The sequence below is a fragment of the Scyliorhinus torazame genome, chromosome 4, assembly GCF_047496885.1.
Source record: "Scyliorhinus torazame isolate Kashiwa2021f chromosome 4, sScyTor2.1, whole genome shotgun sequence".
Classification (NCBI taxonomy): Eukaryota; Metazoa; Chordata; class Chondrichthyes; order Carcharhiniformes; family Scyliorhinidae; genus Scyliorhinus; species Scyliorhinus torazame.
Window position 1 is genome coordinate 281,148,933 of NC_092710.1, and position 26,661 is coordinate 281,175,593.

General features: G+C 46.6%; 1 protein-coding gene across 4 annotated transcripts in view; it reads right to left on the minus strand.

The window, feature by feature from the left end:
• Positions 1–26,661, minus strand: part of ascc3 (activating signal cointegrator 1 complex subunit 3) — an 813,859-nt gene that overhangs the window by 287,025 nt on the left and 500,173 nt on the right. For 3 of the 4 annotated variants that reach the window (XM_072499840.1, XM_072499842.1, XM_072499841.1), the window contains exons 19-20: positions 13,210–13,296; positions 220–396 (exon numbers count right to left, since the gene is read on the minus strand). In XM_072499840.1, coding sequence (XP_072355941.1) covers positions 220–396; positions 13,210–13,296 — 264 coding nt within the window. The remainder of the gene's footprint in view (positions 1–219; positions 397–13,209; positions 13,297–26,661) is intronic. The other variant, XM_072499844.1, reaches the window with a different exon arrangement.

Sequence of the window (26,661 nt, forward strand, 5' to 3'; positions counted from 1 at the left end):
TTGTTTCTTGCATCAGGTGTGTTTTAAGACATCTAATCCTACCACTTTCCAACAAGTTGGCAAATTCTATGTGGGAAATCCAAATGTCTTCCTTTTTTACTGAGTTCTGCGATGCGTCAGAATTCGAAATAAGGCAGAGGTCTCAATTCTTCTAAATGAGATGATCATGCAATATCTTAAAATCAGATTACATCTAGTAAATTAATGAGACAATCTTACCTGTGCAACATATGCAGTGTCAGAAATGAGCGAGAAGCTATCCAACTCTCCATGACCAATATAGGTTTGAAGAAGAATGTTCACTTTCCCATAGGTGTTCTCTACTCCACCTGCGACAGGCAGCTCACAGTAATTGCATAGCAGCTGATCAAGCTCCTCCATTTCTTCCTCTCTTATCTGTGACAAAACAAAGAAACAAACTACATTTAACACCAAATGATTTATGCAAAGCATCCTTTACAACAGTCAGACCTCACCATTCAAAACAAAAAGGACACATTAGAACCCATAGAATTCCTACAGTGCAGAAGGAGGCCATTTGGCCTATCGAGTCTGCACCGACCCTCTGAAAGAGCACCCTACCTAGACCCACTACCTCGCCCCCATACCCGCAACCCCACCTAACCTACACATCCTTGGACACTAAGGGGCAATTTAGCATGGTCAATCCACCTATTCTGCACATCTTTGGTCTGCGGGAGGAAACCGGAGCACCCAGAGGAAACCCACACAGAAAGGTAGAAAAATGCTCTTTCATTCCAAGGTACTCAGTACCTGATTCAGGGACCTGGCAAAGGGAAGGTAAAAGCAGTTAGATGAGGGAACAAAATGCATTATCTCCAAATTTGCAGATGATACAAAGTTGGGTGGGAGAGTCAGCTGTGAGGAGGATACAGAGATGCTTCAGTAGGATTTGGACAGGCTGAATATGTGGCCATATGCATGGCAAATGCAGTATAATGTGGATAAATGTGACGTTATCTGCCTCAGTTACAAAAATAGGAAGGCAGATTATTTTTTAAATGGGTGTAAACTGAGAGAGGTGGATACTCAGTGAGACCTTGGTATCCACGTGCATCAATCTCTGAAAATAAGCATGCAGGTACAGCAGACAGTAAAGAAGGCAAATGGTATATTGGTCTGCGTAGAGAGGATTTAAGTATAGGAATTAGGATATTTTGCTGCAATTGGTGAGACCACACCTGGAGTATTGAGTGCAGTTTTGGTGCCCTTATCTGAGGAAGGATGTTCTTGCTATGGAAGCAGCGCAGGGACGGTTTACCAGGCTGATTCCTGGGATGGTGTGACTGTCATATGAGGAATGACTAAAACGGTTAGGATTATATTCATTGGAGTTGAGAAGAGTGAGAGAGGATCTCACAGAAATTTATAAAATTCTAACTGGATTAGACAGCGTAGATTTAGAAAGAATGCTCCCAATGGTGGGGGAGTCCAGAACTAAGTGTCATAGTTTGAGGATATGGGGTAAACCTTTTAGGACTATGGGGAGGAGAAATTTCTTCACCCAGAGAGTGGTGAATCTGTGGAATTCACTATCTCGAAGCCAAAATTGTGGAATTCACTACCACTGTTATGGGCCAGGGTTTAGAGAACCCCAAAGTGTATCATGATGTTCACCTGACCCACAACTTTTAAAAGATTGTGGTATGGGGAGCACACGGCCCACTCTACAGGCGTGGTACAGAAAAAATGGAAAAGTATTTTTCAAAGCAAAACAATGTTTATTCTATGAACTCAAGTTAACGTTTTTAAAACATACAGTGAATATCTTACCAACCATTAATTCAAATACAACCCCCAAAGACTACAACACGAAGTAATCCTTCAAGCTTTCCTTTTCAGATCCATAAGGCTTAAAAACACCTTTTTACAGAGCACTACTGAGAACAGTTACAACGTTGAAATCAGCAAATGGACATTCATAAGCTTGCAGAGGTTCACACACATCCTGCTGTGATTGCAGCTTCTCCAAAACTAAAATGAATCCAAACCCACCCTGCAGCAAAAATCCTAAAGCGAAAGTAAAAAGCTGACAGACAGCCCAGCTCCACCCACTCTCTGACATCACTGCAGTTAAAAACACCCATTTCTTAAAGTACTCTCACTAGATATTTATATACACACCCATTTATAATCACCCATTTCTTAAAGGTACTCTTACATGACACCACAGAGGCCAAAATTGTGTAATGTCAAGGAATTAGATATTGCTCTTGGGACTAAAGGAATCAAGGGCTATGGGGGGAGAAGGCGGGATCAGGTTATGAACTTGATGATCAGCCATGATCATAATGAATGGCGGAGCAGGCTCGAAGGATCGAATGGCCTCCTCCTGCTTCTATTTTCTATGTATGTTTTTATGTATACTCCCTACTCTTGCTGCTGAACTCCTCTCCTGTGATCTCCTCCTCCCAACTCCCACCTGCCAATTGGGATCTAGGCCTTGGGTTGGTGTTGTACCGCCAGAAGCCTCCAGCTTCTGATTGGCCTGTAGATCTCAGCGGTGGGATTTCCATCCTCGAGTTCTTTAATCCCACGGAAGGCCCGTGCTTTCCACTTAAGTGTCCAAATGTGGCAAGGCAACATGGTGCTTTTGCAGGCTCTCCAGTCGGTGGGCAAGACCCCTGTTGCCTCCATTAAATAACCCCAGAGGCTTGCTAATCTTTTGAATTCTCCACTTGGAGGGCTGAAGGGCTGCACTTTTCTTTGTTCTTTAAACCATAAAATTCATATTTACAATCAAAATAGGAGACACAGCAAATAATATATTACCAATATTTAAGATAATTAGACCAATGTTTGGCAGTTATTATTTGACTAGAACAAGTATAAATTTGTAATGTGGGGTGAAAAGACCATTAGAAGGTATGCTGATCAAAGATCTAGTGCTGCAGTCTGCTGCATGCCGCTCTTTAAGTTCTTCATAGAATTATAGAGTACAGAAGAGGCCCTTCAGCCCATTAAGCCTGCACCGACAAAAAAGTCTACTCTAATCTATACTAATCCCACTTCCCTGCACTTAGCCCATAGCCTTGAATGTTATGACATTTCCAGTGCTCATCCAAGCAAACTTTCAAGATTGTGAGGTTTCCTACTTCAACTATCTTCCCAGGAAGCGCATTCCAGATTCCCACCACCCTCTGGGTGAAAAAGGTTTTCCTCAAATACCCTTGAAACCTCCTGCCTTTCACCTTAACATTATGCCCCCTTGTTATTGACCCTTCAACTAAGGGGAATTGCTTTCCATCCATCCTGTCCATGTTCCTCATAATCTTATGCACCTCAATCAAGTCCCCGCTCAGTCTTCTCTGCTCCAACGAAAACACATGAGCTTCTCCAGCCTCTCTTCATGACTAAATTGCCCCATCCCAGGCAGCATCCTGATGAATCTCCTCTGCACCTTCTCAAGTACAATCACATCCTTTCTACAGTGCGGTGACCAGAACTAAACACATATTCTAGCAGTGGACTAAACAAAGTTCCGTGCAGCTCCAACATAACCTCCCTGCTCTAAAAATCTATGTCATGACTGATAAAGGCAAGTGTCCCATATGCCTTCTTAACTACCCGATTAACCTGTCTTATCACCTTCAGGGATCAGTGGGCAGCACAGTGGTTAGCACTGTTGCTTCACAGCACCAGGGTCCCAAGTTCGATTCCTGCTTGGGTCACTGTCTGTGCGGATTCTGCACGTTCTCCCCGTGTCTCTGTGGGTTTCCTCCGGGTGCTCGGGTTTCCTCCCACAGTCCAAAGGTGTGCAGATTAGGAGGATTGACCATTTGAAATTGCCCTTAGTGTCCAAAAAACAAAAAGGTTAAGTGGGGTTACTGGGTTACGGGGACAGGGTGGAGGTGTGGGCTAATGTATGGTTCTCTTTCCAAAGGCCGCTGCAGACTCAATGGGCCAAATGGTCTCCTTCTGCACTGTAAATTCTATGATTCTATGACAAGCAGCCCAAGATCCTAGCTACCATTGCTGGGGTGACCAGTCCTTGATCCCCCTGAGCTTCCTAGTGTCTAGCCATTAATTGAGTACTTCCTCGTCATGCTACTCTTTTCAAAGTGCATCACCTCACACTTTTCAGGGTTAAATTCCATCTGCATCTTATCTGTCTATCTGACAATCCATATTTATTCTCCTGTAACCAAAACATTATTCTGCACTGTAAACCAGCCATCCAGTGTTCGTGTCAACTTATCATTCCCCCCCACATTTTCTCCTATATCCCTCCCCCCACATTTCTCCCATATCCCCCCACATTTGCTCCTATATCCCCCCCACATTGTCTCCTATATCCCCTCCCCACATTTTCTCCCATATTCACCCCCCCACATTTGCTCCTATATCCCCCCCTCATTTTCTCCTTACCCCCCCACATTTTCTTCTATATCTCCTTCCCCCCCCGGATATTTTCTCCTCTACCCCCCCTGACATTTTCTCCCATTTTGCTTATAAAAATATATCACAAACAATCAGGGATGCAGCGCTGATCCCACTGGTATGCCACTGGACACCAGCCTCCAGTCACACTACCAGCCTTCCACCACCACCCTCTAGAACATAGAACATTACAGAGCAGTACATGCCCTTCGGCCCTCGATGTTGCACCGACCTGTGAAACCACTCGAAAGCCCATCTACACTATTCCCTTATTGTCCATATGTCTATCCAATGACCATTTGAATGTCCTTAGTGTTGGCGAGTCCACTACTGTTGCAGGCAGGGCATTCCACGCCCTTACTACTCTCTGAGTAAAGAACCTACCTCTGACATCTGTCTTATATCTATCTCCCCTCAATTTAAAGGTATGTCCCCTCGTGCTAGACATCACCATCCGAGGAAAAAGGCTCTCACTGTCCACCCTATCCAATCCTCTGATCATCTTGTATGCCTCAATTAAGTCACCTCTTAACCTTCTTCTCTCTAACGAAAACAGCCTCAAGTCCCTCAGCCTTTCCTCATAAGATCTTCCCTCCATACCAGGCAACATTCTGGTAAATCTCCTCTGCACCCTTTCCAATGCTTCCACATCCTTCCTATAATGCGGCGACCAGAATTGCACGCAATACTCCGAATGCGGCCGCACCAGAGTGTTGTACAGCTGCAACATGACCTCATGGCTCCTAAACTCAATCCCTCTACCAATCTCCTGTCACTAAATTTTAATCCACCTTGCCACGTTACCCTTGGGTAGAGGATTATTTAACTGACAGAAAGTGAAGAGTGGGGATAAATGGGTGTTTTTCTGGTTGGTGATCAGTGGCTAGTGGTGTGCCTCAGGGATCAGTGTTGGGTCTACAATTTACATATATGATCTGGAGTTGAGAACCAAGTGTAATGTGTCAAAGTTCATTCCTCCATTTCACCCATGTCACCCACCTAGCCCCACCCATGTTTCCAGTTACACACCTCACCCATCCGCTTACACACCTCACCGCTCACCCACCTGACCCACTTACCGACTTCATTCACTTACCAATATCCAACTCACACTCTCTATCCACTTATTCACCTCACTCATCCATTTAATGACATTCAAACTGGACATTTAAACTTACCAAATGGCAGCTAGTGCCAAGAAAATCGACTCTGATCATAGAATCATACAATCCCTACTGTGCAGGAAGAGGCCATTTGGCTCATCGAGTCTGCACCGACCCTCCGAAAGAGCACTCTACCCAGAACGACTCCCCATCTACCCTGCCTGATCCCCATAAACTAGCCTGCAATTTATGGGGCAATTTAGCCTGGAGTTCCCCAAGGAACGCTGTACATTTCTGCGAAAACAGGGCTCAGAAGCAACCAGTAGATATGCGCAGCAGCATTGAGTTAGGGAAATTTATGAACGCCACAGCAATCCGATGACCACGGATGCTGCTCGAAAGATCAAGGCCATGCTATCATATTAGGATGCTGCTTTGGTTTCTATTAAAAAGATGACTATCATGCAAATCATGCATCCACATTGAAATTTTTATTGTGTTAACTAATCCTATAGGAATCAGCTGACAATTCAATACTGTTATAAACTAATTACAATAGACGTTACATTCTGACTGACTGGGAACCATTGTAATATTTGCAAACATTAGAAAATTCTCGAAGCATTAGAGTTGCTCAATGTTGTATGTGGAGCAGCTGTGAAGTTGGAAGAATTCAACAAAAATTAGTTGAGATGGAGCTAAAACATTGTCCAGAAAATTAAACCAAATGACTCCCCTCTACTATTAATTGTGATTCTACAATTAATGAATCTGGGCACTACTGACCTAATTCCTGATTGCCACTAAACACACAGGGTGGAACTTAATGCCTTTTTCCGAAGCATGTTTGGAGGTGTGTGGGCATTCAATTAGGCGTCAGGGTGCTGGCTGGGGACTTGAAAGCCTTCACACTATTTCTCTGCTTCAGTCCATTCTCTGATTCAGTCCTTGGTGGGAAGGCATGTGGGCAATTGATGTGCACTTAACACAGAACATACAACAGTACAGCACAGTACAGGCCCTTCAGCCCAGGATGTTGTGCCGACCATTATCCTAATCTAAGATCAACCTAACAACCTAACCTACACCCCTTAGATTTACTGCCGTCCATGTGCCTGGCTAAGAGTCGCTTAAATGTCCGGAATTACTCTGACTCCACCACCTCTGCTGGCAGTGCATTCCACACACCCGCCACTCTCTGTGTAAAGAACCTACCTCTGACATCGCCCCTATACCTTCCTCCAATCACCTTCAAATTATTTCCCCTCGTTACAGCCATTTCCACCCTGGGGAAAAGTCTCTGGCTATCCACTCTATCCATGCCTCTCATCACCTTGTACACCTCTATCAAGTCACCTCTCTGCGTTCTTCGCTCCAGTGAGACAAGCCCTAGCTCCCTCAACCTTTCTTCATAAGACATGCCCTCCAGTCCAGGCAGCATCCTGGTAAATCTCCTCCATACCCTCTCCAAAGCATCCACATCCTTCCTCTAATGAGGCGACCAAAATTGGACATAATATTCCAAGTGTGGTATAACTAGAGTTTTATAAAGCTGCAGCAAAACCTCGTGGCTCTTAAACTTAATCCTCCTGTTAATGAAAGCCAACACACCATACGCTTTCTTAACAACCTTATCAACCTGGGTGGCAACTTTGAGGGATCTATGTACATGGGCCCCAAGATCCCTCTGTTCCTTCACACTTCCAAGAATCCTGCCTTTAACCCTGTATTCAGCATTTAAATTCAACCTTCCAAAATGAATCACTTCACATTTATCAAGGTTGAACTCCATCTGCCACTTCTCAGCCCAGCTCTGCATCCTGTCAATGTCCTGCTGTAACCTGCAACAACCCTCAACACTATCTACAACTCCCCCAACATGCGTGTCATCGGCAAACTTATCAACCCATCTTTCCACTTCCTCATCCAAGTCATTTATAAAAACCACAAAGAGCAGAGGTCCCAGAACAGATCCTTGAGGGACACCACTGGTCACCGACCTCCAGGCGGAATACTTTCCATCCACTACCACTTCTTTCGGCCATCCAATTCTGTATCCAGACAGCCAAATTTCCCTGTAGTCCATGCCTCCTAACTTTCTGAATGAGCCTACCATGGAGAACCTTATCAAATGCCTTACTGAAATCCATATACACCACATCCACAGCCTGACCTTCATCAATGTGTCTCGTCACATCCTCAAAGACTTCAATGAGGCTTGTGAGGCATGACCTGCCCCTCACAAAGCCATGCTGACTATCTTTAATCAAACTATGTTTTTCTAAATAATCATATATCCTATCTCTCAGAATCCTTTCCAATATTTTGCTCACCACACGTAAGTCTGATGGGTCTGTAATTCCCAGAGATTTCCCTATACCCTTTCTTGAACAGGGGAACATTCGCCTCCCTCCAAACATCCGGTACTACTCCAGTGGAGAGTGAGAACGCAAAGATCATCGCCAAAGGCGCAGCAATCTCCTCCCTCGCTTCCCATAGTAAACTTGGGTATTACCGTCAGGCCCAGGGGACTTATCTATCCTGATGCTTTTCAACATTTCCAGCACATTCTCCTTCTTAATATCAACCTGTTCGAGTCTATTAACCTGGTTCACACTGTTCTCATGGGCAACAAGGTCCCTCTCTCCAGTGAATACTGAAGCAAAGTATTCATTTAGAGCCTCCCCCATCTCCTCAGACTCTAGGCACAAGTTTCCTCCACAATCCCTGATCGGCCCTAATCTCACTCTGATCATCCTCTCATTTCTCACATAAGTGTAGAACTTCTTGGGGTTTTCCCTAATCCTTCCCGCCAGGGCTCTTTCATTCTCCCTTCTAGCTCTCCTAAGTCCATTTTTGAGTTCCTTCCTGGCTACCTTGTAACCCTCTGGAGCCGAGTCAGATCCTTGCTTCCTCGACCTTACGTAAGCTTCCTTCTTCCTCTTGACGAGAAGCTCCACTTCTCTTGTCATCCAAGGCTCCTTCACCTTACCATTCTTTCCTCTTCCCAGTGGGACAAAACTATTCAGCACTCGCAGCAAGTGCTCCTTAAACAATCCCCACATTACAGTTGTGCATTTCCCCAAGAATAATTGTTCCCACTTTATGCTCCTCAGTTCCTGTCTAATAGCAGTATAATTTCCCCTCCCCCAATTAAGTACCTTCCCATACTGTGTGTTCCGATCCCTCTCCATTACTATGGTAAAGGTGAAGGAGTTGTGGTCACTGTCACCGAAATGCTTTCCCACCGATACATCTGACACCTGGCCTGGTTCGTTGCCGAGCACCAAGTCCAATATGGCCTTCCCCCGAGTTGACCTATCTACATATTGAGTTAGGAATCCTTCCTGTACACACCTGACAAAATCTGCTCCATCCAAACCATTTGCACTAAGGAGGTTCCAGTCAATATTAGGGAAGTTGAAGTCACCCATGCCAACAACTCGGTTATTTATGCACTTTTCCAAGATCTGCCGCCCAATCTGTTCCTCTATCTCTCTGCTGCTATTGGGGGTCTATAGAAAACTCCCAATAAAGTGACTGCTCCGTTCTTGTTTCTGACCTCCGCCCATACTGACTTAGTAGACAAACCCTTTTCAACTACCTCCTTTTCTGAAGCTGTGGTGCACTCCCTAATTAACAGTGGCACTCCCCCTCCTCTTTTACCTCCCTCCCTATTCTTCTGAAACATCTGAACCCCAGAACATCTAACAACCATTCCTGCCCCTGTGAAATCCATGTCTCCGTAATGGCCACAACATCGTAGTTCCAAGTACTGATCCATGCTCTAAGTTCATCTCCCTTATTCCTGACACTCCTTGCATTGAAACAGACACCTTTAACCTATTCCACGGAGTGCAACTTTGCCCTATCAACTGTCTATCCTTCCTCACAGACTTGCTGCGTACTATTTCTGCCTGTTCAACAGCTGCCCTATCCTCTGATCCATAGCTCTGGTTCCCATCCCCCTGCCAAACTAGTTTAAACCCTCCCGAGGAGCTTGAGTAAACCTCCCACCCAGGATATTGTTGCCGCTCCAGTTCAGGTGCAATCCATCCCTCTTATACAGGTCCCACCTTCCCCAGAAGATATCCCAATGATCCACATATCTGAAGCCTTCCGTCCTGCACCAGCCCTGTAGCCACGTGTTCAGCTGCACTCGCTCTCTGTTCCTTGCCTCACTTGCACGTGGCACCGGTAGCAATCCTGAGATCACTACTCTGCTTGTCCTGCTCTTTAGCTTCCAACCTAACTCCCTAAAATCACTTTTTAGATCCTCATCCCTTTTCTTAGCTATGTCGTTGGTGCCTATGTGCACCACGACTTCTGGTTGCTCCCCCTCCCCCTTAAGAATCCCGTAGATTCGATCCGAGACATCCCTAGCTCTGGCACATGGGAGGGAACATCCCTTCCGGGAGTTTCAATCGCGACCACAGAATCTCCTATCCATTCCCCTAACCATTGAGTCTTCTATCACTATTGCTTTTCTATTCTCCCCCTTCCCTTCTGAGCCACAGAGCCAGACTCAGTGCCAGAGACCTGGCCACTAGGGCCTTCCCCTGATAAGTCACCCCCCCAACAGCATCCAAAACGGTATACTAGTTTTGAAGGGAAATGGCCACGAGGGATCCCTGCACTGTCTGCCCGTTTGTTTTCCTTCCGCTGACTGTAACCCAGCTACTCTTGTCCTGTACCTTGGGTGTGGCTACCTCCCTGTAACTCTTCTCTATTACCTCCTCTGCCTCCCGGATGATCTGAAGTTCATCCAGCTCCCGCTCCAGTTCCCTAACACGGTCTCTGAGGAGCTGGAGTTGGGTGCACTTCCCGCAGGTGTAGTCAGCGGGGACACCGGTGGTATCCCTCACCACCCACATCCTACAGGAGGAGTATGCAACTGCCCTAGCCTCCATCCCCACTTACTTTACAGAATGTAGCTGCCCTGTGGACCAACTGGACCTCCGCCCTCCGACTCTGCTCCCAGTCAGCTGCACTCTCTGTAAATACCCGGCTCCCTTCACGCTCTTTGAGGAAACAAAATGAAAGGAGCACCTTGCTCCCTCCTCACCTAACTCCCTCAGTCACCAAACTTTCACTATAGCACTCAATGCACCCAAATTCAGCACTCGCTCAGTCACCAAACTCTCCCTATAGCACTCAAATTCAGCACTCAGTGCAAACAAAGTCTGCACTGTAGTTGGCTCACCTGTATACTGTGACTCTAGCCTCTGAAAACTGGCGTAATTCAATTAACTAATTAACAAGCTCCAGCTGCAAGTAGCTGCAAGTAGAACCTTTGTTTAAAGCTGATTGAAAATTCACCTTCTTCTAAACCAAACAGCAAATTTTAAGTGAATTAACTAAATAAAAGAAAGACTAGACTTTAGATAAAAATGAACCCTTAATATCCCTCAGTCACCAAACTCTCACTATAGCACTCAAATGCACCCAAATTCAGCACTCGGTGCAAACTCACTTAAGAGCTCATCCCGCTGCAACTGGTATTCAATCAGCAGCAGACAGGCAGTCGCCACGCTGAAGGCCCTAAAGCAAATCCTGTCATGTCTGCTTGTGGCTCCAGGACGTTCCCTCACTATCAGTTAAGTGTCTAATTGACGGAGCTAGCATTGGAATAGGGTGGACCTGCTAAAACCCATTCCCTTCCCTTTTCCCTTTGGTCCACCTCCACTGACCCCAACCCTGCCCTCGCGCACCTGTGGCCTGGGAGCCTCGCTGATCCTGGGGCCTTGCTTGGTGCATTGCAGGAATGACTACTGCTCTCATTGGCTCAGCCAGCGATGGATAACTGCCAGCTTCTGATGGGCCTGTAGCTCTCCCATGGCTACTTACAGTGAGTCTCCTTAAAAGAGGTGATGCAGAGTTCTTTGCAGCTCTCTGGCCAACTTGTTGCCTGGATTAAATACCGCCACACAAATTGTTTATCAATTGCCGATAACTTGCTTTTCTACCTCGGCAAAGCTGTAAAGAAGGCTGGGGTAATAAATGCAAGTATCAAGACTGGTGCAATGAATGGTGTTTTTTTAAGGCAGGGTTAAGAATTTTCTTGCCCACACCTGATTGTACCCGTTGAGAGAGTCCTTTGTGATGGAAGACTTATTAAGAAGGCAAATGCACAAGGGATACAGGGTGATTTGATGAGGTGGATTCATAATTGGCTTAGCAGTAGGAGATAGATTTTATGAGGGACGGCTGCATTAATGTATGGAAGACAGGGTCCAGTGGGGTACCACTATTGATTGTTATTTATATAAATGGCATTGATGACTATGTGAGGGGTAGGATCAGTAAATTTGCGGATGACACAAAGATTGGCCAGGTGGTTAACAATGAGGTTGTGTGTCTTGGGTTACAGGAAGTTGTAGATGGGATGGTCAAATGGGTGGATAAGTGGCCCATTTAACCCTGAAAAGTGTGAGGTGATACACTTTGGAAGGAGTAATATAACAAGGAAGTTTACAATGAAAGGTCTGACACTGGGAAGTTCAGAATAACAAAGGGACCTTGGCCTGTTTGTCCATGGATCTCTGAAGGCAGAAGGATAGGTTAATAGGATGGTGAAAAAGGCATAAGGGACACTCGCTTTTATCAATCGGGGCATAGATTACAAAAGCAAGGTTGGCATGGTGGAGCTGTGCAGAACTTTGGTGAGGCCACAGCTGGAGTACTGTGTGCAATTCTGGTCGCCACATCATAGGAAGGATGGGATTGCACTGGAGGGGGTGCAGAGAAGATTCACCAGAATGTGGCCTGGCATGGAACATTTCAGTTATCAAGAGAGGTTGTATAGGCTTGGGTGTTTTCTCTGTAGCAGAGAAGACTGAGGGGTGAACTGATTGAAGTGTACAAGATTATGAGGGGCATGGACAGGGTGAAAAGGGAGCAGCTGTTCCCCTTAGTTAAAGGGTCAGCTTGGAGGGAACACAAGTTCAAAGTGAGGGTTGGGAGGTTTAGGGGGATTTGAGGAAAATCTGTTTTACCCAGAGAGTGGTGACGGTCTGGAACGCACTGCCTGGGAGGGTAGTAGAGGTGGGATGCCTCACATCCTTTAAAAAGTACCTGGATGAATACTTGACACGCCATAACATTCAAGGCTATGGGCCAAGTCCTGGCAAGTGGGATTAGGTGGGCAGGTCAGGGCCTTTTATGCGTCGGTGCAGACTCGATGGGCCAAAGGCCTCTTCTGCACTGTAGTATTGTGATTCTATGATGATGGAGTAGAAATGAAAAAGTCCTTTGTTATCAGAGTTAACATTAATTTTGAAAAGCACAAAAAATATTTTTTAAATATAAATCAAAAAAACAGATCATGGAAGTTTAATAGTGAAATAATGGATAAGTACACAATTATTGAGTTCAATGACATGAATCAGAGTTTGTTGTAACACTTGTTTTTGTCTGATACCAAAATGCTCCCTAGTGTACTCAAGACCATGATGAACAGGCGCTTTTTCATTCATTATTGAATTAATGTTTTAAATATGCACATCTTTAGTTCCAACTTCATAAACGCTCATTCCATTAACTATTTCACTCTCAATGACACAACTGTTGAAGCACAAAGCATTTTCCTACAATTCATCTAAAGAGCAGCTTCAGCTGATTTCAGTCATCCTCCACCAGCTACTTAGTGCTTGAACAAATGCTTCATGGTGAAGCACCTGCTACTTCAGATCTCAAGACATTTTACCTTGATCTGCTCAAATTCTTCAGCTTTAGATACAAGAGCAAAAATGTCTGCTTCAGTATTGTGAGTGCTAAACAGCTCGTTGAAAGTCTAGGAATGAAAGACAAAAAAGTTAGACATAAATTAACCAAGGTGGGTGCCTGATTTACATCACAACGTATATGGTGATTTAAAAAAACTCTTGTCAGCACAAGAAAGCGTGGAAATAAGTTGTAAAGAAATTTCTTGAAGGAGCAAATAATACATCAGTTGCGAGTTGGTACCAAATTATTCTATGTTTGCAGAGATAATGGGCTGGATTTTGCATTTCTGCTGGGAGTAGGGGCAAATGTGAACATGCATGGATTTTCATTCTCCTGACTTGCGTGCTAGTTCCCTGGACCCACTTACTTGGAGATGGTACGTTGAGGAGTGTGGCAGCAGGGTTACCCGACTGCAGGGGCAGGAAATAATGAGACTGAGGTGGGTTGCATCCCCTTGAAATTGATTGCAGGCCCCAGGCAACATTGACTTTTAATTTATTCAGACCTATTAAGCTAATTGAAGACCTATTTAAAAAAAATATATTTTATTCCAAACGTGTAAAAAAAATAACATATACAACACACTCCACAGTCTGTACAATTTTTCCCCTTTTACCCCCTCCACACGAGGAACAGTTCCCCAAACATTGTCATGGTTTAGCACACTGGGCTAAATCGCTGGCTTTTAAAGCAGACCAAGGCAGGCCAGCAGCACGGTTCGATTCCCGTACCAGCCTCCCCGAACAGGCGCCGGAATGTGGCGACTAGGGGCTTTTCACAGTAACTTCATTGAAGCTTACTTGTGACAATAAGCGATTTTCATTTTCATTTTCATTTCATGAACAACCCCCACCATGTCTCAAAGTTCTCCGCTGACCCCCTCAAGTCAAATTTAATCTTTTCCAACCGGAGAAAGTTGTACAAATCCCCCAGCCAGGCCGCCACCCCCGGCAGCATATCCGACCTCCAATACAGCAAGATCCTTTGCCGGGCAATTAGAGAGGCGCAGGCCACAAAATTGGCCCCCTTCCCCTCCATCAGCTCCGACACTTCTGATGCCCCAAAGGTCGCCACCATTGGGTCTGACCTGACCTCTACCCTAACAATTTTAGATAACGTCCCAAACACCGCCTCCCAGTAACTCTCCAGCTTCCCACAACCCCAGAGCATGATTCGCCAGCCCTCTTCCACACATCTTGCACTCATTAGCCATCCCTCAGAAGAACCCACTCATCTTCGCCCGGGTCATCTGTACCCTGCACATCACTTTGAACTGAATCAAGCTCATCCTCGTGCAAGAAGAGGTTGAATTCACCCTATGCATCACCTCGCACCATAACCCCCAGCTTATTGCCCCCCCAGCTCCTCCTCCCTTTTGTTCTTGATCCTCGCCACCTGCACTCACCCTGCTCCCCCAACCACCCATATCTCCAATCCTTCCAACTCATCGGGGAGCAGCAGTTGCTCCAAAAGAGTGTACTCCGGCAACATGGGAAACGACCGCCACTCCTTTCGTGCAAAGTCCCTTGCCTGCATATATCGAAATTCACCCCCCTCACAACTCAAACCTCTGCCGCAACTCATCCAGGCCTGCAAAGTTCCCATCCAAGTACAAGTCCCTCGCCCTCACCGGCCCGCCTCCCTCCACTTCCCATAATCCCATCCATCACCCCTGGCTTAAACCTGTGGTTTCCACACAGTGGTGTCAACACCGACATCCCCTCCAACTTAAAGTGTCTCCACAGCTGATTCCACACCCAACCGTCGACTGTGCCACCCGATTCCCTGTATACTTCCCTGGAGCCAGTGGCAGTGGAGCTGTCACCAAAACCCTCAGACTGGATCCCCTACAGGACTCCTCCTCCATCTTGACCCCCTCCCCCACCACCACCACCATCGCCTCATCTTTAGTCTTGGCACCTTCCCCATCCAAAATCACTGTTTCCCTCTCCAGTTTCTAGAAGAAAGCCTGAGGGAGAAAGATCAGGAAGGTCTGGAAAACGAACAGGAACCTTGGCACCACATTCATTTTCACCACCTGCACCCTCCCTGCCAGTGTCAGGTGTGATGTATCCGATGTCTTAAAATCCCCCCTAATCTCCTCCACCAACATTATCAAATTCAAAACCAAGTACCTGAATCTTTCCCGAGCTACCTTGAATGGCAACATCCCCAAGTTGGGCCTCCGCCACACTGCATTCACCGTAAATACCATGCTCTTCCCAACATTTAACTTATACCCAGCAAAGGCCCCAAACCGCTTCAATATTCCCACGACCCTACCCATACTCGCCAACGGGTCGAACACAAACAACAATAGGTCGTCCTCGTACAGAGAAACCCAATACTCCCTGCTCCCCCTCACAATCCCCTGCCACTCCAGACCCCCTAAGGGCCATCACCAAGGGCTCAATCGCCAGCAAGAATAACAACAGCGACAGCGTACATCCTTATTTTCTTCCCCAATGCAGTCCAAAACCATGTGAACTCAAGCCGATTTGTTCGTACACTTGCCACCATGCACCCACGCCACAAACGCCGGGCTGAACCCAAACCTGCCCAAGATCACAAATAAGTACCTCCATTCCACCCGATTAAAAGCCTACTCTGCATCCACAGAGACTTTGACCTCCGGCACCCGCCCCACTGACGGAGTCATAACCACATAATAATCTTTGTTAGTGTCACAAGTAGACTTACATTACTATGAAAATCCCCTAGTCGCCACACTACGGCGCCTGTTCGGGTACACGGAGGGAGAATTCAGAATGCCCAATTCACCTAATAGCACGTCTTTCGGGACTTGCAGGAGGAAACCAGAGGACGCGGAGGAAACCCATGTAGAGACGGGGAGAATGTGCAGACTCCGCACAGACAGTGACTCAAGCCGGGAATCAAACCCGGTCCCTGGTGATGTGAAGCAACAGTGCTAACAACTGTGCTGCCCCAATTAACATTTAACAGCCTCTTGGATGTTCCTGGAAAGCTACCTGCCCTTTACAGAACTCGTTTCATCCTCAGCGACGATCCCTGCCACACATCTCTCTATCTTCCCTGCCACCAATCCAGCCAGCACTTTCACGTCTGTGTTCAACAACGAAATGGGCCTATAGTACCCACACTCCAACAGATACTTCTTCTTCGGGATTAGCGTGATCAATGCCTGTGACAGTGTTTCTGGCAGCTCCCCCTTCTCCAATGCTTCACTAAACATCCCCAACAAATGCGGTGCCAACTCTGCCACGAGTGTCTTATAAAACTCTGCCGGAAAGCCATCCGGCACCGGAGCCTTCCCAAACTTCATCCCCTAATGCTGTCAATCACCTCTCTCAACCCTAGCAGCTCCTCCAATGCCTGCCTCCTCTCTCCCTCCAACCTGGAAACCTCAACCCACTCAGAAACCATCCCATATCCCCTTCCTCTCCACCCGGCTCGGCCCTGTACAGCTTCTCATAATACCCCCTGAACACCTCATTTATTCTCCCTGGCTCCGACACTAACTCCCCATTTTCTGTTCGCTGGACACAGCCTGCCTCCTCAGCTGGTGGGCCAGCATACGCCTTCTCTCCATATTCATATTGCACCCCCTCGCTCTCCGTAGCAGCCCCACTGCCCTTCCTGTCGTCAACCTATTGAACTGCCCCTGCAAACCTTCCCCTCCGCCAACACCCCGAGTATCTCCTGTCCACCGCGACTATCTTGTCCAACAACTGTCCATGTCCCTTCCTCCTCCTCCAATCCTTGTGCTCCTGGATCATCTCCCCTCGAACCACCGCCTTCAGTAGCGTGGTTGCCAACAATCCGCTTTCTGGTTAATCTCCACGTAATCATCCCCAATCGGCAACCTTACCTTTTCACAAAGCCCCTATTCGCCAAAAGACCCGAATCTAGCCTCCATCCCGGCCTCTGCACTTGCCCCAAGCTAAGTCTCACCTCCAACCAATGCAGCGCATGATACAATATCACAATTCCCACATACTCTGCCCCCACCACCCTCAACAACACCGCCTGGTTCACCGCAAAGATATCAACCAGGGGCTGCTTTCACAGTGGGCTAAATCGCAAGCTTGTAATGTAGAACAAGGCCAGCAGCGCGGGTTAAATTCCCGTACCGGTCTCTCCGAACAGGCGCCGGACTATCTCCCCCCCCCCCCCCCCTCTTCCTTGCACCCGCCCTGCCCCATCCCCCGAGCTGGCCACCTGTCAAGGCCTCCTCCCCCACCTCAACTCCATTCACCAGCATTACCTGCCAGCATGGCAGCTCCTGCTCGAAGGCCCCCCTCCAAAATCAGTCACTCCTTAGCCAGTGGAAACGGCCTCCCTAGCCACCTGAATGCTCTTCAGCTGGCAGCCCCACCCAGCGGACCCCACCATACACCCCCCCTACCCGTAAAGAAAAAACACCCAGAATCACAAATCGGCCCCTCCTAAAACATTAACAACATAAATGGCAGAGGGGAGGGGGGGGGGGGGGGGGGGGGGGGGGGGGGGGGGGGGGGTGATTACCCCCTTACAAACTTAGAATTCCCCAAAGAAAAAAACAAAACCTCCTCCGGCAACACACAATAGCCATAACCTCCAACCTTAAAAGATATAACTCCTCCACCTCACACCAACTCTCAGTTCTCCCCCAGTTTATGGTCCCTCATAAAATCACTGGCCTCTTCTGCCATTTCAAAATAATACTCTGGCCTCCAAAGGTGATCCACAGTTTCGCCAGGCACAGCACCCCAAACCGAATATGCCTTTGGTACAACACTGCCTTGGCTCTGTTGTATCCAGCACGCCTCTTCGCCAGCTCTGCACCAATGTCCCATTCACAATCTCGATCCTCCCTGGCCCATCGTAGGATCTTCTCCTTTTCCACAAACTTGTGTGACCATACAATCACTGCCTGGGGCGGATCTCCCGCTCTCGGCCTCTGCCTTAGAGACCTGTGGGCCCTGTCGATCTCTGGTGCCTCCCTCCTCCACCAGCCTGGTCAGCATCCTCGATACATATTTTGTAGCGCTCGTTCCTTCCGCACCCTCTGGCATGGGACCCTCATGATCCGCCTGGAGCAGTTTTCCTGCTCCTCGACCTTCACCCTCTACGACTTACATAGGTCACCCAGGATCCCCACCTTCGCCTCCAAGAACACGATCCGATCGTTCTGATCGGACACTACCTTCTTCACCTCTTGTATCATCGCCCCATGTGCCTCAAAGCACCTCTCTACATGGTCCATCGATCCTCACAGAGGTCCTACTGCTCGCTCAATGGACTGAGACCAGTCGCCGTGCATCTCCTTCCTTTGCAGGCAAAATTCATCTTTGAATCTGGGGCCTTCCCACTGGCAACGATCCTTCCCCCTCTGCCATTCTCACAGTTGTTGTTGCGCCCTGTGTGTGACCACTCACTCCATGGCTTCCTCCAGAAGTGAATAATTGAAGACCTATTGATGGAGACAGACTGGGATTTTCCAGTCAGCCTCCAGGTCCCAGTGTAGCTGCTGGGAGGTGTCATGATATGCAAACATGCAACCAATGAACACTCAGAATAGGACACAACCAATGGACAGTCAGGACACTCAGAGGTGGCATCAGCACAAGGGGGCATGACATAAACACTAAAAAAGGGATGAGGCACTCACACCCTGCCTCTTTCCTCAGACAGACATCCAGAGAGTTAGACAGGGTTGATCAGCAGCATCACACCCCAGCACATGGCTTAGAGCAAGCTGGTACAGTTAGACTGAGTTACTACAGTTAGATTAGCAGAGAGTCAAACCCATTTGAGAACTGTGTTCAATAAACACGTTGAACTCATTTCAGAGGTGGAGCATCCTTTAGTTAAGACTACATCAAGTAACAGCCTGTGTTATCTGAAGCAGCATAACACAACAGGAGGCAGCCTCCAATTGTAAGACCAAGGAGGATTGGAGGCCTTCCCTGCCTGCTTTCATCTGCAGGCTGCCCACTGGAGAGATTCCCAGCCCCCACACTGGCACTCCTGCTGCAAAGCATTTTTTAGTTTAAATTTGAAAATGTGAAACAGATGGGGCACTCGCTAATCTACCACGGAACTCCGAACTACTTCAAATTGCTGAATCCAATTATCAATGAGCATTAATTGGCTGCAGGCAGAGCTTCCACCCCTCACTCAGACATCCTGTGTGAGAGTACTGGCCAATCTGCAGCCAGAAGCTGCAGTGGGCAAAACTGGGATTGCATGCAGGTTCCCAGGAACCTAAGTCCCAAGATTCCAGGAAAAGGTAGGTTTTGGTGGTTTCAGGGAAGGCAGAGGTAGTGGGGAAGGGGGATCTAACGGTTACCTTGAGGTGGAGTGGGGGGGGGTTACCTGAAGTTCAAGAGGGATTATGATGGAGGCCCCCACCTTCCCACTTGAGGCCTAAATCCAATTATTTGGGGGCTTTCCTCATACCCGGGAACTCCTCCCAACAATCTAAATATTAAGGCTGGGCACAGAATAGCCCTTAAGTGGTCGATAATTGGCCTCAGGGGCCCCAATTGAGGCAAGGGTTGGCAGACCGTTAAATTAACAGCGTTAAAATGCTGTCAGAATGGGAACCCAGCGGGAAACCCATCCACGCTATTCCGAGCTCAACCCCACCTACAAAACTGACGCAAGGGATCATAAAATTCAGGCCCAATTTTCAAAAGAAGCAACAAATGTAAATTGCAGGAGTAAAGGGTGCTGATTGGTTAGCCATTGGATTCTGATTGGTAGTTTCTAGCCAGCACTTGCCAACCACCCCACGTCCTTTTCTCATGCAGTAAAAATATGTTGCTCCCTTTGAAATTTGGCACTCTTGTGATTCTATCCTGACAAGTGCATATCTGCCTTTTGGCAATATTCCAGTTCTGTACTACCAAGCAGCTATTTAGTGCAATTTTAAAATGGAGCACTGTTGCAACTCCCCAAAAGGAAATTTGTCCTGGAGGCTCCCAACTAACAAAAACCCAATATGATTTGGAGTCGGCAATCAATTTCATGGGCAGGCAACACCTGAGATCATATTATTACAGCAAAAATCTTTTGTCAGGTTAAGATTTTCTGGCTACCAGCTTCTGTCTGTGAAAAGCCAAAGCATGAAAGTTTGCCACTGAATGGTGAAGGGGAGCTGTGTTATCTGTGATTGTGACAAACATTTACCGGGGTTGTTGTGTCAGATGGAAGTTCCAAAAGCTTTTTGTTTCAGGACAAATGCAGTGAACTGAGCAGAGGTTTGCTATCCTTTTCCCCAACCCTTTAGGGAATGGTAGAGATTTCCCTTTGTTCAGAAAGAGCTAGAATGTCTTCAAATGATAGCTCAGTTGGTAAACGTTTGTATTGATGGATAGCTCTGAGCTCAAAGGCTTCTTGGAACATATTCTGAAGGCTGTTAACCATTTCTTCAGCATTAATTGTTTCAGTTTGCGCCGAAGGTCAAACTGGGCACAATATGAAAGGTGATAAACCATTGTCCCCATATACAAACATCGTATCGGGAGTCTTGCAGTTTATTGTGTCTTGCAAGAAAAGTTCTGGAAGCGATGCTTTCACATTCTGGGGCAGTGTTGTAATTTATCATTGTTTTCACAAGTCTTGGTGCTGCCAGTCTTGGTTTCTGCATATTTTTAATTATTGTAATCTATTTCTATAACTTTACCCTGAATGCAACAGTATGGAGTTTCTATTTCTATCTAAGAGGTAGGGCTCAGGGACCATTTCATTTGTCTTCAACTCGATTTCTCGATAACATGATGATGGCTGACCCTCGGGTACACCAAATTCCATTCACCCCCACATGATCACAAGTTTCAGATAACTGGTGCTGTGTGCACATGCAAATTGTTGTTTTTATAGTGATATAAGTGATTAGAGTGACATAAACACATTGTGGATTGATTTATTTAAACTAGGCACATCAGGACAACTTGAGGATTACAGCAGCAGAGCTGTGCTCTCTGCTCATTGGACCAAATGAAACTGAGGTTGGATCACATGACCCACTTTCCTTCCAGTGAGGTCATGCTGCTACCTCTTAAAGGCATATTACAATATCCTCAATCTTTTTAAATATACTTTCCCCCTTTCCAAAGTAGTGTAACTATTTGTAATACATGTTCGTGTTTACCTACCACTGCACAAGGGTATAGGACTGGTGAATCTATGAGTCTCTAAAGAGTAGAGGTGATCTGCTAGTATGTCCAGATCTTGTAATGCTAACCTTGTCCGGAGGTTTCTTTAATTGCTCACAGAGATCTATGGGAGTGTCATTCTTGGATGTTGTTCCCGGTTATGGCTGGGATTTAGTCCTCAAAGCCGCAAGGACAGCTCGATGGTTGATGAGCTTGAATGGATCTGATTTGTCCTCGGTTACGCCGCACCGTTGCGCTTTGTACGTAATGATTTCATAGGACCTTCGTTCTGAAGTAATCCTGGTCACTTTGGCTGGTTACCACATATCGTCTATGGAATCCAGGAGGTGAACTCGATGTCCGAACTGCAAATGCTGCATTTTTGTATTTGCATTTTTACCTCACACGGTGGTCATCTTCTCTTGCAATTTTAAAAGTTACTCTTTAGTTTTTGAGGTTGATTTGCCATGAGGTCAGACTGATTCCATGGATTGGTCACTAATGTGCGGTCATGGAATGCTGGTAGACTTGCAATCACAGGGCCGTTGGTGCCATAATAAAGTACATCTGAGACACCTAGGAGCTTTGATTGTACTATCACTCCAGGACTATGGATCCTGTAAATGGAGTAAGTGAACTGAAAATTGCGCAGTAATAGGTTTCGCTCTGGCCATCCATGTCTGTAGATACATGTCTTTTAGAAACTGCAGAGGTAGTATTTTGGAACTTTCTCTGTGTCAATAATGTGTAGTTATCAACTTTATTTAGGGCCGATAATTTGAATCTTGTCAAACAAGATGGTGTGACAGTACCTATGTTTTCCAAGTAATTGACGATGTGAAACATGTGTTCACCACTCTTCATCTCGCAATGCACATCTTGTCATTTCCTGGTTTGTCAGTTACCTCATGCACATGTTTCTAATGGGATACAGTATGGTAATTTTTACTGCTTCAGTGTATTCATTCTGTACAGCCTATTTGACTGTGCATAGATGTTTGTAGCTGCATCAGTCTTTACTCCAGTGAACTGTCATTGCCAATGGTACTTTCTGTCACATGCCTTGCAGAATTATGGAGAACCAGGCATTTCCTTGGTGCATGCAGAAGGCTATACCTTCCATGTGTTTTGTTAATTTTGGGTGTGCTGCTGAGTGCATCAACAAGATGGATTTTACTGAGAGGCTGTGGGCTTCATTGACCTGTAAGGATCATTTATGTCAATTATGATAAATTGCCCTTAGTGTCCAAAAAATGTTAAGTGGGGGTTACTGGGTTACGGGGATAGGGTAGATACGTGGGCTTCAGTAGGGTGCTCTTTGTAAGGGCCAGTGCAGACACGATGGGCCGAATGGCCTCCTTCTGCACTGTAAATTCTATGATTCTATGTCCATCCTTGATTAGCCCTTCAATACTATATATTTTGGCTTGTCTAGCAATCTTTCTGGAATACTTCCATGGGAGTGGAAACGATCAGCAAATCAATAATTCTGTTCGCTCTGCGTTTGAAAAATCACAGTATGTATCCTTTTTTCTGCATCTGTTGATGAAGTGGTCCATGAAGTCTGTAGGTTGTTTTTGAAATGACATGAACTCTAATCGATTAACATGGAAGTTTAACCTCATTCCAAACTGGTCTTCCAACATAGTTTATATCTTTAGGGGATCATTTTGTTCTTCTGCTGGTAATCGTGACATATTCAGTCTGTACGGACCTTCATTCCTAATTGCTAGGCAAGTTTTTATGGCTTTCTTGTCTGCTCCAGACACTCTTCAGTCAAGAAAGCGTGGCTCTGTATTTTTTTTCAAAACATTCTGAATTCGGATAGTAGATCAGCTGCATCCCAAATCAAACTGGACAATTTTGCGTACATTTTGACAATGTCACTTTGACCTTCCTCCTTGTTTAATTTAATTTATTGTTCAGCAACTCCTGCAGTCACCCATTATAATCACAAACTTTTCTGGTGTAATTTTATGACGGTTATTTTGATTTTTTTGTTTGACTCCCTAAATCGCTATCCATCCGGCCCACAGCCTTGTCACTCACCTTCCCCGAATGGGAATTTGGTACTGGGCCGTTCGACGTGCTGTCCTGCATATGGAACTGACAGGCTGTATGCTGCATTCTCACCATGAGAAATCTGTTGACTTACCAGCTCTTTACTTGAGCACTATCTCGGCACTGGATATTCAAAGCTTTTCTGTACATCCACCGTCCTATGATTTCAACACTCTTCGATGCTGCAAATGCGTTGCAGTCTGACCCAAGTGTCAATGGTCATTTCATGCCATGTAGCACGATCTACGGCTGTTCACCAGGTCGTATCTGTATTGAATCTTCCTGCCATGTTGCTTGACCACTGCTGAACACCATGTTATGGAGTCATAGAGGTCTACAGCACAGAAAAGGCCCTTCGGCCCACCCTGTCTACGCCGATCAAAAACAACCACCTATTCTAATCCCATTTTCCAGCAATTGTCTGCCTTGGCATCGCAAGTGCACATCTCTATTCTTCTTAAGTATTTTGAGGGTCGCTGCCTCCATCACCCTTTCAGGCAGTGAGTTCCAGACCCCCACCATCCTCTGGGTGGATAAATGTTCCTCACATCCCCTCTAAACATCCTGCCCTTTACCTTAACTCTTTGCCCCCTTGTCATTGATCCCTCCACCAAGGGGAAAGCTTCTTCCTATCTATCTAAGCCCCTCATAATTTTATACATCTCAATCATATGCCCCTTATTCTCCCCTGCTCCAAGGAAAACAACTCCAGTCTATCCAGACTCCCTTCATAGCTAATCTTCTCCAGCCCAGGCAACATCCTGGTAAATCTCCTCTGCACCCTTTCCAGTGCTTTCACATCCCACCAGTAATGTGGATTCCAGAACGGTACACAATATTCCAGCTGTGGCCGAACCAACCTTTTATACAGTTCCAGCAAACATCTCCCTGTTGTTAAATACTATGATGTGGAGATACCGGTGTTGGACTGGGGTGGGCACAGTAAGAAGTCTGACAACCAGGTTAAAGTCCAACAGGTTTATTTCGAATCACTAGCTTTCAGAGTGCAGCTCCTTCCTCCGGTGAATGAAGAGGTGGGTTCCAGAAATACATATATAGACAAAGTCAATGATGCAAGACGATACTTTGAATGCGAGTCTTTGCAGATAATTAAGTCTTTACAGGTCCAGACGGAGCGACTGGAGAGAGGGATAATCACAGGTTAAAGAGGTGGGAATTATTTCAAGCCAGGACAGTTGGTTGCATTTTGCAAGTCCAGGCCAGATGGTGGGGGTGAATGTAATGCGACATGAATCCAAGGTCCCAGTTGAGGCCGTACTCATGTTTGCGGAACTTGGCTATCAGTTTCTGCTCAGCGATTCTGCGTTGTCGCGCGTCCTGAAGGCCGCCTTGGAGAATGTTTCCCGAAGATCAGAGGCTGAATGCCCTTGACTGCTGAAGTGTTCCCCGACAGGAAGGGAATATCGCTGCCTGGTGATTGTCGCGTGATGTCCATTCATCCGTTGTCGCAGCGTCTGCATGGTCTCGCCAATGTACCACGCTTCGGGACATCCTTTCCTGCAGCGTATGAGGTAGACAATATTGGCCGAGGCGCACGAGTATGCACCACATACCTGGTGGTGGTGTTCTCACGTGTAATTGTGATACCCATGTCGATGATCTGGCATGTCTTGCAGAGATTGCCATGGCAGGGTCGCTGTTCTCATGAAGGTTGGGTTGTTTGCTGCAAACAATGGTCTGTTTGAGGTTGCACGGTTGTTTGAAGGCAAGTGGGGGTGTGGGGATGGCCTTGGCAAGATGTTCGTCTTCATCGATGACATGTTGAAGGCTGCAAAGAAGATGTCGTAGTTTCTCCGCTCCAGGAAAGTACTGGACAACGAAGGGTACTCTGTTGGTTGTGTCCCGTGTTTGTCTTCTGAGGAGGTCGGTGCGATTTTTTGCTGTGGCGCGTTGGAACTGTCGATCGACGAGTCGAGCGCCATATCCCGTTCTTACGAGGGCATCTTTCAGCGTCTGTAGATGTCTGTTGCGTTCCTCCTCGTCTGAGCAGACCCCGTGTATATACGGAGGGCTTGTCCATAGGCGATGGCTTCTTCAGTGTGTTTTGGGTGGAAGCTGGAGAAGTGGAGCATCGTGAGGTTATTCGTGGGCTTGCGGTAAAGCGAAGTGCTGAGGTGACCATCCTTGATCCAGCCCATAACGTATGTGTTAAATACTATGCCCCGGCTAATAAAGGCACATATACCATATGCCTTCTTCACCACTGTATCTACCTTCCCATCTACCTTAAGGGGCCAGGGCACATGCGCACCAAGGTACCTCTGATCATTGGTGCTTCTTAGGGTCCTGCTGTTTAATCAAGTATTCCCTTGCCTTGTTTGTCCTGCCCAAGTGCATTACCTCACATTTAGTCGGGGTGAATTCCATTTGCCACTGATCAGCCTATCTGACCAGCCCATCTATATCCTTCTGTAGTCAAAGGCTATCCTCCTCACTATTTACCACCCCACCAATTTTCGTATCATCCGCAGAGCAGCAATGGTAGCACAGTGGGTAGCACTGCTGCTTCACAGCTCCAGGGTCCCAGGTTCGATTTGCGACTTGGGTCACTGTCTGTGCGGAGTCTGCCCGTTCTCCCCTGCATGGGTTTCCTTTGGGTGCTCCGGTTTCCTCCCACAGTCCAAAGATGTGCTGTTAGGTAATTTGGACATTCTGAATTCTCCCTCTGTGTACCCGAAGAGGTGCTGGAATGTGGCGACTCGGGGCTTTTCACAGTAACTTCATTGCAGAGTTAATATAGGCCTCCTTGTGACAATAAAGACTATTATGATTAAATGTACTGATCAACCCTCCTACATTTATGTTTAATTCATTTATATGAACCACAAACAGCAAGGGCCCCAACACTGATCCCTGTGGGTCCCCACTGGACACAGGTTTGCAGTCAGAGAAACACCCCTCGACCATCACCCTCTGCTTCCTGCCACTCAGCCAATTCTGGATCCAATTTATCAAATTTCCTTGGATACCATGGGCTCTTACCTTCACTATCAGTCTCCCATGTGCCTTGCTGAGGTCCAAGTAGATTATGTCAAATGCATTTCCTATATCTATGTGCATTTCCATCATCAATGCACCTGGTCACTTCTTCGGAAAAGTCAATCAAGTTGGTCAGACATGATCATCCCTTAACAAAACCATGTTGACTGTTCTTGATTAATCCCTGCCTCTCCAAATGCAGATTAATACTGCTTCCAATAGTTTCCCCACCACTAAGTTTAGACTGA